Source organism: Esox lucius, chromosome 24, assembly GCF_011004845.1.
Source record: "Esox lucius isolate fEsoLuc1 chromosome 24, fEsoLuc1.pri, whole genome shotgun sequence".
In the NCBI taxonomy this organism is placed as follows: Eukaryota; Metazoa; Chordata; class Actinopteri; order Esociformes; family Esocidae; genus Esox; species Esox lucius.
In genome coordinates this window covers 19,569,014-19,581,953 of record NC_047592.1, presented here as the reverse complement: position 1 = coordinate 19,581,953, position 12,940 = coordinate 19,569,014, and the positions used below count along the sequence as shown (strand labels likewise).

Here is a 12,940-nt window from a genome sequence, read left to right as displayed (position 1 = left end):
TAGCTGATCCGTATACAGTGGATATTGAAAGTCTACACATCCTTAAAGAAACAAAATGAATGAGATTTCCATATTCCATGTCAGCGCCTGGCTGGGGTCCTCTAGGCATCTCTATGCACCTCGGGGCCACCTCTGATTGTCCCCAAATAGAGATGTGGATCATTGTTTGCATTATGTGCTTCAAGTGGACTCTCTTTTTTTCTGTTTTCTGTTCAAGTTTACAAAGAAGAACATTTAAAGGATGTTTCCCTTTAACTCTGCACCTGTGTCCTGCCTCCTAAATCGTGCACTTCTAGAATCAATATATTTAAATTGTCCTTGAAACTATAACTGCAAAAAGTTAAAACAGCTTTTTGCAGTAACATGTCCATTGACAATTTTGAATGTATTGTGGAATAGATAGAAGTCACATCAAGTTTGTTTAGCTGCATTTTAAATAGTTAATACTAATGTATTTCAAATGATCATGATATAATCAGTTAAAAAAGGGGGGTATTGGTTCCTCCAAAACCATGATCTTAACAACATGGATACCTTTCACTACATTATTTACCATGAACATATAAGTCCTTTGTCAAGAGATTCATACAACACCCAGTATCTTACTGTAAACTTACAGATGACCAAACAGAAAAATATGTAGTCAGACACACAGGATATGCTGTACTTTTAAATGTAACATTTACTGTACATACTACAGGAAATGTTTTAACAAATGTGAAAGACCAAATGTATTGGTAGTGCCTGTAGAGAGGATATCAAGATAACAAGTTAATAACACTACTTATTTAAATGCAGGGGTAAATAAAACCTGCATGACTTCTGTGTTTCCCCTCACCATCCCCCCAAGCCTTCATCTGTGTGTTGTGTGACATTTGTTATTCTCATGTGTATGTGTACGAGATATTGAGGGCCCTTCTTACTGTCTGGTCTCATCTCTAAGAGAAGAATTGTAGCGATGATGTCTGGTGAATTGATCTACTCAAATGTAACATTCAGCGAGACTCAGAAGCAATCTGCTGGGAACATTTCAAAAGGTGAATTTCTCAATCTTTATCATCCTTTATAAATATGTTTTATACATTTTCATCCTCTCTTCGGATCCAGAGGAGAGGAAGAAAAATGACAATTAGGAACACAGCATGTCAACCCTAATGATGTATTGGATGTTGGACCTTTTAGTCAAATGAGTGTAACCTTCTGGAGTGGAAACAAAATCAAATGAATAGGGGGTATAATTCAGAATGAGGTTTTAAGTGAATAATGCTATCCTGCATGAGTGCAACAGAGACAAAAAAACTGAAACTGTATTCATCAATCATTAAAATGTAACCTCAGCAGTAACGATATGTGAGGAGGATGTCACATACTCTGAGGTCAGAACTGGAGCCAGGCAGCAGGAGAATGCTGTGCAAGGTGAGGTGTGTGTGTGATCCATCTCTAGTATATGTGTATATGTGGGCACCTAAATACCTGAAGAAAAATGTCCTCTGGGTTTTCAGTTAGGTCGTCCGGTTCAGGGGTTAGGTTTAGTGAAACACATCCAAATGGGTATAATGTTTAGCATTAGGATTAGGCATTTCCAGGTCAGTTTTGGGATTGGAGTTATGGCTAGGTCAAGTATAAAAGTTGTTGTTCAGGTTGCAGTTAGGTTAGATTCAGAGTTGGGTTCATGTTAAGGGAATAGGGAACATAGATTTCTAGATTAGTTTTAAGTCTCTGGGAATAGAAAATCAAATGTTTGTATTGTGTTTAGAATGAGAACTTGTAACAATAACTTCTTGTCATCTATGGTTTTCTTCTTCCGACTATTGTGACTATAAATGACGAAATAAATGATCATGTATTACAGTGTGTCGGGCATAACTCCATAACAGCAGTGTCAAATTGTGCAAATGTAATACCTATTAAAGTACTGAATGCATGCATGTGTGAATTGGTTCCACATGCCCAAATTATACTTTTTTTATTTTAGTTTTCACTCAGCTGGTTGTAACATTAAATCTCTCATTCCTTTTTCTGAAATAGACACTTGTTCTGGTGACTCATCTCCCCCAGTGGGGTCAAAGGTTGTGACTCCTGAGAGAGGATCACAGAGGGTTGTTTTGGTGACCCTGGTGTGTCTCTGTGTTGTACTGCTAGTTCTGTCCATCACTCTGGGAGTCCTCTGTAAGTACAGAACCATTTTACTGAGTTGAATCTTTTCACATTACTGAACCAAACAGAACTGTACTTTGTGTGGTTGTTAATCCACAAAATGTGCTGAAAATTAAAATGCAAATCCTGGTCTCAGCATATTAAATGTTCCTGGGGAACTTGTATGTGGTTTGCAGCAATACAGTAAATTAAAAAAAAAGATTACATATAAATGGTTAGAAAATTCTTACCCAAGCCAGCCACATCCATTTGTTCAGGTTGGCTTGATTGTTTAAAATGCTAAAAATGTCTCCATGCCTTTGCTCTAGATACTAAGAACATGATTGATCATCAAGCTGAGAAGGCTCGCTCTGAAGATCTCCTTGCCGAAATGAAGTACAATTTAACCGGTGAAAATATTAATGATGTTTGATGAAATCTTTGATCATGGTTTCTATGGTACAGTTTGTAGTTTAAATGGTTCTGTGTCAGTTAAGAGTTGAATCTTTTCACATTACTGAACCAAACAGAGCTGAATTTTGCTGTATTGGCGTGGTTATTAATTCCAGAAAATGTGCTGAAAATTAAAAGGCAAATCCTGGTCTCAGCATATCAAATGTTCCTGGGGAACTTGTATGTGGTTTGCAGCAATACAGAAAATGATAAAAAATTATTACATATAAATGGTTTGAAAATTATTACCCAAGCCAGCCACATCCATTTGTTCAGGTTGGCTTGATAGTTTGATCATCAAGCTGAGAAGGCTCGCTCTGAAGATCTCCTTGCCGAAATGAAGTACAATTTAACCGGTGAAAATATTAATGATGTTTGATGAAATCTTTGATCATGGTTTCTATGGTACAGTTTGTAGTTTAAATGGTTCTGTCTCAGTTAAGAATTTACTTAGATCATGATTACATGTATGGAACAGAATTACCTTTGTTCCCCAAAACATGTATTTTAAAATCATATGATCATTTCAATGCTCACATTAACTATTGCATGCATTTTGAGATGCATTGTTATATTAAGAGCTTCAACATTTAAAGAGGAACCTAACTTCCCGATGCGATATACTGGCAGTATGCACATGACAGTTCTATTTCCTTGTTTTAGTAATAGTCATTAAACAGACCAGGTAATTCAGAGCAATGTACTGTAACAGGGTTGTCCTCACCAGGAAAGGGGCCAGCTTAGGCCTGGTTTACACAGGTAACACAGTGCATATCTTCTTGACTAACTGAATCAGGACAGCACAATGCAAGCCTTTGACTAACTGAATCAGATTAGGTGCTGAGGGAAGCGTTTTGATACCCTGGCCTAAGTTTCATGTTGTTTGTGAAGTTTCTTGTAAAGCACATTCATTTTGTAGGTCCGTATTTGGTTTGCCAAGTGCCCTACATTGTGGTCTAAATTCAATACAACAGGAACTGTACAATCTCTTCTAACTAAATGTAAATGACATCTGTATACAGCCCAGAAAGACCTGTTATCCTCAGAAATCCAAAACTACAAAAGGAACCTTACTGAAGTCAACGAACTCCTGGCAAATGTCACAGGTCAGTTTCATTTAGTTGTTTGAAATTTTAGTCATTCAGCAAAAGGTCTAATCAAGTTTGACTAATAGGAACTCAGGTGCACACTGATGCCCAAATCAAGGAATGTCCATGATGTAGTATTTGTACCTTTCATAAATGTTTGATGAATTCCATCACATTCATCTATAGGGTACAATGTGTCAATGGAAGACATGCTCAGATTCAAATACTATAATCTCAATATATAGAACAATGAGACCAACTTCAAACAGGCAGTATTCCATTAAATGATTATTTAAAATGAGTTTTACATTAATTGGCAGCACGAGATCGGTAGTGCAGAGTATTTACCAAAATTACCAACTTTTCCCCAAAAACCCAAGAACATCTTCATACTATGTTGACAGAAAAACACTTTTATATCATATTTATAACCCAAACAATGTATTACGGTTCAATATATCATATAGAGCGATGTACACCCTTGTAATCCCTATTGTCTTTACACATGAACATTTTTACTGAGAGCAGAGAGATAAGAGGGACATATGTAATGGTATTCAGACTGTATGTGTAAGTATGTATGCGTTAGCTTCTTTTCATGTCATCTTATGATAGTCAGTCTCACTGTTGTTCATAGGTTCAGAATTGGGGAGAGAGGCAGAATTCATAGGATTTAAACTGTGTGTGTCTGTGTATAGTTGTTAGCTTCTCTTCATGTTCTCCTGTAGTAGTCAGTGTTCACACTTGTTTTCAAAAAGCTTTTATTAGAGTTCAACAGGGTTACAGTAGCTGGAAACAAACTTCTCCTGAGCCTGCTAGTGCGGTCATGGAGCTTCCGCCAAACCACACTGTGGCGTAGTTAGTCAAAATGTTCTCCATTGTGCAGTAGAAGATCAAAAGGATCTTGGAGGACAGACGGGCCTTCTTCAGCCTCCTCAAAACGTACAGGTGCTACCACACTTTTTTGACAAGGGCTGAGGTGTTGAGGGAGCAGGCGAGGTCCTTGGAGATGTGGGCACCCAGGAATTTGAAGCTGGACAAGCTCCACCTCAGTGCCATTGATGAGGACTTGGGTGTGACTGCAGCCTTTAGACTTCCTGTAATCCACAATGAGCTCCTTGGTCTTCTTTGCATTGAGGGCCAGGTTGTTGTCAGCGCACCATGCCGCCAGGCACTTAACCTCCTCCCTGTAGGCTGACTCGTCATTGACACTGATCAGGCATATTACCTTACACCTCCAGCTTGCTCGATTGCTAACTTTACTAGTCCTACATCCTCCTACTCCTAGTCCATCTAGTTCAAATGTACTGTTGCTGAAGGATTATTTTTCTGCTGTAGCAAACATCTGTAGTACTGGAAGTAATCAAATTCTGATTGAGTCTTCTCTCTCCTAGCGAGACGATGTGCCTCTGGCTGGGAGTTCTTCAATGGATCATGCTACCACTTCTCTGAAGACAAACTGACCTGGGAACAGAGTGAATATGCCTGCATCCATGATGGAGGACACCTGGTCATCATAGAGAGTCACCAGGAGCAGGTATGTGGTAATAAATAGTACCAATAAAAATACCATCAGGTATGGAGAAAAGATCAGTAAGATAATGTACCATCAAGTATGAAGTAATGAACAGTAAGACAAAACAATTTCTGCAGAACAAATATAAAGGGCGAGATTAGATAAAAAAAAACCCAGATGAGAATAGCCACATGGCAGCTAATCAGCTATTTATAGTGCGTTCCATTTACCTTGGAAGGTGGAACTTGGACCTGGGAATGAGGTCACACCCGAGTTAACCCAAGTTGATGGCGTTCCAGTGTCCAAAGTCGGAAAACAAGACAGAAGCCCCCATTGAAGCCTTGGTTGTGCTCACCCTTTCAGAATACACAGTTGTGTTCATAAGTATGCATACCCTGGCAGACATTTTGGCATTGATTTTGAAAAAAATTACTGATCATGCAAACAAACTGTCTTTTGTTTTAAGGATAATGATCATATGAAGCTATTTATTATCACATAGTTGTTTGGCTCATAATGATAACAGAAACCACCCAAATGGCCCTGATCAAAAGTTTACACACAGGTTAAAATAACAATTAAAGGTTAATTTCCCACAGCTGTGGCTTTTTAAATTGCTATTAGTGCCTGTGTATAAATGGTCAGTGAGTTTGTTAAATCACTCGTGGATGCACTGAGTAGGCTAGATACTGAGCCATGGGGAGCAGAAAAGAACTGTCAAAAGACCTACGTAACAAGGTTATGAAACTTTATAAAGATGGAAAAGGATATAAAAAGATATCCAAAGCCTTGCAAATGCCAGTCAGTAATGTTTGATCACTTATTAAGAAGTAAAAAATTCTGAGATCTCTTGATACCAAGCCAAGGTCAGGTAGACCAAGAAGGATTTCAGCCAAAACTGCCAGAAGAATTGTTTGGGATACAAAGAAAAACTCACAGGTAACCTCAGGAGAAATACTGGCTGCTCTGGAAAAAGTGGTGTGGTTGTTTCAAGGAGCACGATACGACGATACTTGAACAAAAATGGATGCATGGTCAAGTTGCCAGAAAGAAGCCTATAATGATGACCAACGAATTTGCATAACCTGGAGGCATTTTGCCGAGAAGAATGGGCAGCTAAGAATAGGCAGCTATACCTGTCGCGGTCGTGGGGTGAGAAGGACACAGGCGCAGAGTAGAGTTGGTGAAGATAATCCATGTTTAATGCAAAATAAAGAAAGACTCCAGCAAAACAAAAGGCAGCAACCAGTGACGTGGGTATTCCTTACACAGGATAAACAAAACCAAAATGAACCACGCCTCGGGGCCTACAAACTAAACTTAAATAGGGTCCCCAATTGGAGGCAATAACTAACACCTGCCTCCAATTGGGGAAACCAAAAAAAGGAGTAGAGGTGGCTAAAGGCCACCTCCTGTCCTGTCCTGGCTATGCCCCGAGCCCAGCGCAGAGATGGCTAGGGGCACAGCCAGGACGTGACAGTACCCCCCCCCAAAGGCGCGGGCTCCCGACCGCAAGACCGGGACGACCACACCCGGACCGGCGGAGGCTCAGCACCCGGAGCCGCCGGCACAGGCCGGGGAGGCGGAGCCGCAGGGACAGGCCGGGGAGGCAGAGGGTCAGGAGACGGGAGAGCCGGCGGAGGGACAGGAGCCGGCAGGAGAGCCGGCGGCGGGTCGACAGCCGGCGGAGGAGCAGGAGCCGGGGGAGCCGGCAGAGGGTCGACAGCCGGCGGAGGAGCAGGAGCCGGGGGAGCCGGCAGAGGGTCGGCAGCCGGCGGAGGAGCAGGAGCCGGGGGAGCCGGCGGAGGGTCGACAGCCGGCGAAAGTGCAGGAGCCGGGGGAGCCGGCGGAGGGTCAGAACCCTGTGGGAGAGCCGGCGAAGGAGCCGGAGACGGGGAAGCCGGCGGAGGGTCAGGGAGAGCCGGCGGAGGGTCAGGGAGAGCCGGGACAGGCGAGGGCGCCGCTGAGGCCGGGACAGGCGAGGGCGCCGTGGGACGATGCGGGGGCTCCTGGGCAGGTGAAGGCACTGCGGGACAAGGCGGCCAGCCATCCGCGGCCTCGGGCGGCCAGTCATCCGCGGCCTCGGGCGGCCAGTCAACCGCTGGCTCGGACGGCGGCAGCCAGTCATCCACGGCCCTGGGCGGCGGCGGCCAGTCATCCGCGGGCCCGGGCGGCGGCGGCCAGTCATCCGCGGGCCCGGGCGGCGCCGGCCAGTCATCCGCTGGCTCGGGCGGCGGCGGCCAGTCATCCGCGGGCCCGGGCGGCCGCGGCCAGTCATCCGCGGCCTCGGGCGGCCAGTCATCTTCCGGGCAGCGGGGGGGGCAGCGGGGGGGCGCTGGCTGTGGCTTCCGGGCAGCGGGGGGGCGCTGGCTGCGGCTCCCGGGCAGCGGGGGGGCGCTGGCTGCGGCTCCCGGGCAGCGTGGGGCGCTGGCGGCGCTGGCTGCGGCTCCCGGGCAGCAGGGGGCGCTGGCGGGAAGCCGCAGCCTGCGCCCCCCGCTGCCCGGGAGCCGCAGGCTGCGGCTTCCGGGCAGCATGGGGCACTGGCGGCGCTGGCTGCGGCTCCCGGGCAGCGGGGGGCGCTGGCTGCGAGAACCGGTACGGCGGGTCCCGATAGCCCCACCAGTCCTCGCATCTCCCTACATCAGGGAAAGCCCTCATAGGCCCCACCGGCGTTGTTGCCCGACACCTAGGAGCTGGCACCGGGCAGGGCTGGGGCACCTGGACTACCCCACACGTGAGCACGGGTGGCACGGCCGCGTCCTGCCACTCCGCTTGCCCCCACGGCACCCCCCCAAGAAATTCTTGGGGCGGACACACGGAGGTTTGCTTCCGTCACCTCTGTCGACGTCTCCTTGTGGGTGGACGCTGTGTTGGCCCGGTGTGCCGCAGGGGACGGTAGGGGTTCTCCTCCTCCTCCTCAGTGTCGCTGTCAGGCCAACCGAGGAGTTCCCCTACCGTCCATTTCTGCCGTGTCTCTTTGTGGTGGTTCATTCTGTCGCGGTCGTGGGGTGAGAAGGACACAGGCGCAGAGTAGAGTTGGTGAAGATAATCCATGTTTAATGCAAAATAAAGAAAGACTCCAGCAAAACAAAAGGCAGCAACCAGTGACGTGGGTATTCCTTACACAGGATAAACAAAACCAAAATGAACCACGCCTTGGGGCCTACAAACTAAACTTAAATAGGGTCCCCAATTGGAGGCAATAACTAACACCTGCCTCCAATTGGGGAAACCAAAAAAAGGAGTAGAGGTGGCTAAAGGCCACCTCCTGTCCTGTCCTGGCTATGCCCCGAGCCCAGCGCAGAGATGGCTAGGGGCACAGCCAGGACTGGACAATACCACCTGCAAGAATTTGGGGCCTCATAGACAACTAGTACAAATGACTACATGCTGTCATTTATGCTAAAGGGGGCAATACACAGTAATTAGAACTAAGGGTATGCAGACTTTTGAACAGGGTTCAGTAAATTTTTTCTTTGTTGCCATGTGTTTAATAATTGTGCCATTCTGATATGACCTACTGTTGAATGTGAATCCCATAAGAAATAAAAGACGAGTGTTTTGCCTGCTCAATCATGTTTTCTATACAAATAGTCCATATATTATCAATTCTCAAAAATTATTTTAATCGGCCATTCCGTAATTGGTAGCCTAACCTGGATGGACGAGTGCTTTCAGAATATTGTAACGTAACTAAATGGCATACGTATAATGTCAGTTTCCCGACTTTCCGAGTTGGAATTCCGACCCGAGGGGGTGTTCCAGTTGAAACGTCCCATTACACCCACTAATGCTGGTAACCCTAGGTCTGGACATTTATGTGGACGTCAATTTGACACATAGCACCTACCTAAACATTGTTGAAGACCAGGTGACCTTAATGGCAATGGTATACTCTGATGACAGTGTATGGATGTGCTGGACAGAGAATTCTGATCCACGACGGCTCCACCTCACAACTTACAGGACTTAAAGGATCTGCTGTTAATGTCTTGGTACTGTTTTGGCGGCACACAGAGGACCAACAGCATATTAGGCAGGTGGTCATAATGTTGTGGCTCATCAGTATATACTGTTTGTAGCTTTTGTAACAAGTTCTTAACCACAAATTTACCTGCAAAAACAAGTGATCTGATTCTAAAATGCAATGTTTGAGTAAATAATCGTGTGTGGCTTTAATTTACTATATTTAATATTGTTAAGAATTTCTGCTAGCATTTCTCTGCATCATCTGTCTCTCCTGCATAGGACTTTATTAGAATGAAGGTGGGAAAGACTGAAGTTCCAAACAGCTACTGGATTGGAATGACAGACATGAAGAAAGAAGGAGCGTGGGTCTGGATGGACAATACACCCCTTAATGACAACATGAAGTAAGGACATGTTTACATTATGTTAATCAGAATCAATACCGTACAAAATACATACACACGCACATAATTGGCTCTAGCCCTTTCGGGGCTGTGATGGCAATTTTATCGAACTCTTAAAGGAGTAAGAACAGAGACAAAATCCTCTTGGCGCAATTTAACAGTTTATTAATTATTTTCAAATAAGAGAGACGCGTCAAACGCTTACAAACATGATCGTCCTAGGAGTCTCTAATTCGATAAAGGTCATTCAACAGTATATATTACATAGAAAGGGGTGTGGTAAGTTGTCGCCTATCGGTCTTGTGTTACATAGGCTTGTACCCAAAGGGCGGGCTGTCCCCCCACCTTATCCTTCTCAACTCCTGAGGGTTATACAGATTTAGGAGTAACCCTCTAATCCGCTGGTGCTGGTCAAGGATGTCCCTTAGGCAAACACCAGATCCCTCTTGGCATCTTTAACTAGTAACCCATTTATACATGTATAGGGCGACCAAGTATACATCAGTGCAAGAATTTCCACAACAGGTAAAGTCCTGCACCACTGCCCCAACTCAACAGGACACATTCCCTTTGTTCTATTATAACCTAAGATTCACACAAAAGACAAGCTGTCCCCCCCCCCCCATAGGTAACTACTTCAATTCTAAGAGTTCCAACCAAACCCTGACAGACAATAGATGCCCTGATGAGTTATACAGATGCGCAGATTAATGAGTAAACATTTCTGCTGATACCAGTCAATGATGCCCCCTAGACAAATAGCAGATCCCCCCACATTACTTTTCTAATTTGAACAAGGAACTCAGTCCTTTAATCAGTGAGAATACATTGGTTAGAGACATTTCCAACACAGGGCCCAAGACAAAAAACTGTGCAGCCCCCCAGTGATGGCAAATGTTACACACATGCCCACAATGTGTATATGACAGTCAATTATGACTTTCAAGGCCAATAACCATATAACCATTTACACAATAATAAACATTCTTGCTCAAACATAGCATAATTACTTATACAGTTTCATACGTGTTTCCTTCTGTGGTTACATACAGTATGGAGTAATGGTTTATCTCCTCTCTGTTCTAGGTACTGGGACCAAAACAATGGAACAACTAACTCTGGAAGACCAGAACCAAATGACTGGAACTCAAATGAAGACTGTGCCCAAATGGGTGGGCGCTGTTCTGTTCAAATCAGTTGTTGGTTTGACTATGGATGTGATATACCATCTAAGAGAATCTGTGAGAGCCGTGCAGCCAACTATTAATCCTGCCAATATTTTTTTTAACCTTCAGCCAGCACAAGATAGTGGTCATTGCTGTCAGTACATTGCATCACTTTCCCAGACCCATATATGAACTAGCCCTAAACAAAACACCATGCTTAGTGGAGATTGTCCATTTTACAGTATGAAACAGTCTGAAACAGATCCATAATGAATGCTTTGGATGTGTATCCAGAGTAACTAGCTGCTGTACATGTCATCTTTTTCCAACAGGACCAGTGTTTGTGTTTTTGGCTACAATGCCTCTGTACAGAAGTTACACCTCGTAACCAGCTGGATGAGAAACATTAATGTAGACATATTTGTAACTTTTCTTTCTGATTATAAATATATGACTATACACTGCTAATGTACTTATTACTTTTATTGAATTTGAATGTTTCTGTATTGCTATTGATGGTTTAGTTTGTTTGAAATTTGTTGGAAATGGGATTTAACAATGGGATTACAGTTTTCGTCTCAGGTGTGTTCTATAGTTGTTTTTTTTTATAGAATGTACAGTGGTAATATAACCATTTAGACATCAACTGGAAGATAATAGATATATTAACTGCATAGAAATGGTGTCTGAGAGACACTTTAATTGACTTAGAAAAGCTCAAAAAGGGTTTTTGTGGTATGAATATTGTACTGTCCTCTACATGTTTAGTGTATTTAAACAAAGTCAGACCACAAGCCAAACTCATTCATTAAAGACATGCAAGCCAGGAAGTGAACGTCCTAGTTCCAGTATTTATTGCCGTTATGCAATACATTTCACGCTCAAACCATGAATGCTTGTTGATCTGTAATGAATCAAAGTGAAACTGTAAGATGACGAAAATGTGACAATTACTAATTGCGTATCTCACAGTCTTTACAATATATGTATTAAACAGAGCTGAATAACAGTACTACAGATATGCATAGACTACCATTGAGAATGTGTTAATTAAATACAACAGGTAAGTATAACCAACAACAAACTGCACAGTATGAACAACACACTGCTTTCTGATATAAGCTAACAGGCAATAGTACTGGGGAATGGAAGGTATGCTAACCATGATTATTACTAGGTAATGTAATCAAAGGCTGAAGAAATATGATACTGGCAGACATAAAACATTTCTCATAACTTACAGACATTGTTTTCCTAAGCATGACAAATTTGGAATAAACAGGGTTAAATCTGTAGCTCCAATCAGCTTATCATAGAGCATAACAAATATATTTAATCTGACTTCACCTAACGTGAGTGTATTAGAGTTTTAGCAGAATCTATCAATAGAGATCCTCTCTTCACTGTTAAACAATTTACATAACTTTAGCAATGGATTCTTTGTCAAACATTCAAACCAACTTTCAACAACTGAAGTTGAGTATCTTCTTGTAGCCACATAATGGGAGATTGACCACAGTATCATGGGCAAAAATGTCTTAATAATGGAGTGTGATAACAAGAAGGGGTGCAGGGGGGACATTAACCCCAGAATACAGAGGTGGCACTACGGTCCAAACGTGGTGGGAATTTTGGGACATATTGGGGACCAGTCAGAATTGTGTGTCCTACTTGTATGAAAGTATCCTACCAGTGAAAATGAGATTATCCATCCACTTCACAGGTGTGGCAATATCAAGATACAATACAGTAAAACTGTAAAACTGCACAGTAAAACTGCACAATAAAAGTGGCCTTTTATTGTGGCCAGCCTAAGGCACCCTTGTGCAATAATCATGCTGTCTAATCAGCATCTTGATATGCCACACCTGTGAGGTGAATGGATAATCTCAGCAAAGTAGAAGTGCTCACTAACACAGATAAGACAGATTTGTGAACAATATTTGGGAGAAATGGCCTTTGGTGTTCATAGAAAAGGTCTTAGATCTTTGAGTTCAGCTCATGATAAATGGGGGCAAATAATTTTTGCGTTTATAATTTTGTTCAGTGTATAATAGTAGATACATTGAATACACTCGAAACTACATTGTGTTCAGAGTGGTGGGGCGGCGCCACACCACTATAAGAAGTACTGGGGCAAATGTCAGCTCTAATCAACCAATCACATGGCAGTTGCTTCAATGCATTTTGGGGTGTGGTACTGGTCAA

The 12,940-nt window shown here is 43.5% G+C and overlaps 1 protein-coding gene across 1 annotated transcript; it reads left to right on the top strand.

Annotated features, from left to right (window-relative positions):
• Positions 1-2,926: 2,926 nt before the first annotated feature.
• LOC105009529 (C-type lectin domain family 4 member E-like) lies at positions 2,927-11,122 on the top strand. Its single transcript, XM_034290837.1, has 5 exons — positions 2,927-2,945; positions 3,612-3,695; positions 5,072-5,214; positions 9,442-9,566; positions 10,653-11,122. Exons 1-5 carry the CDS (start codon positions 2,927-2,929, stop codon positions 10,831-10,833), a joined length of 552 nt encoding a protein of 183 aa, XP_034146728.1. The 3' UTR covers positions 10,834-11,122.
• The last annotated feature ends 1,818 nt before the right edge of the window (positions 11,123-12,940 follow it).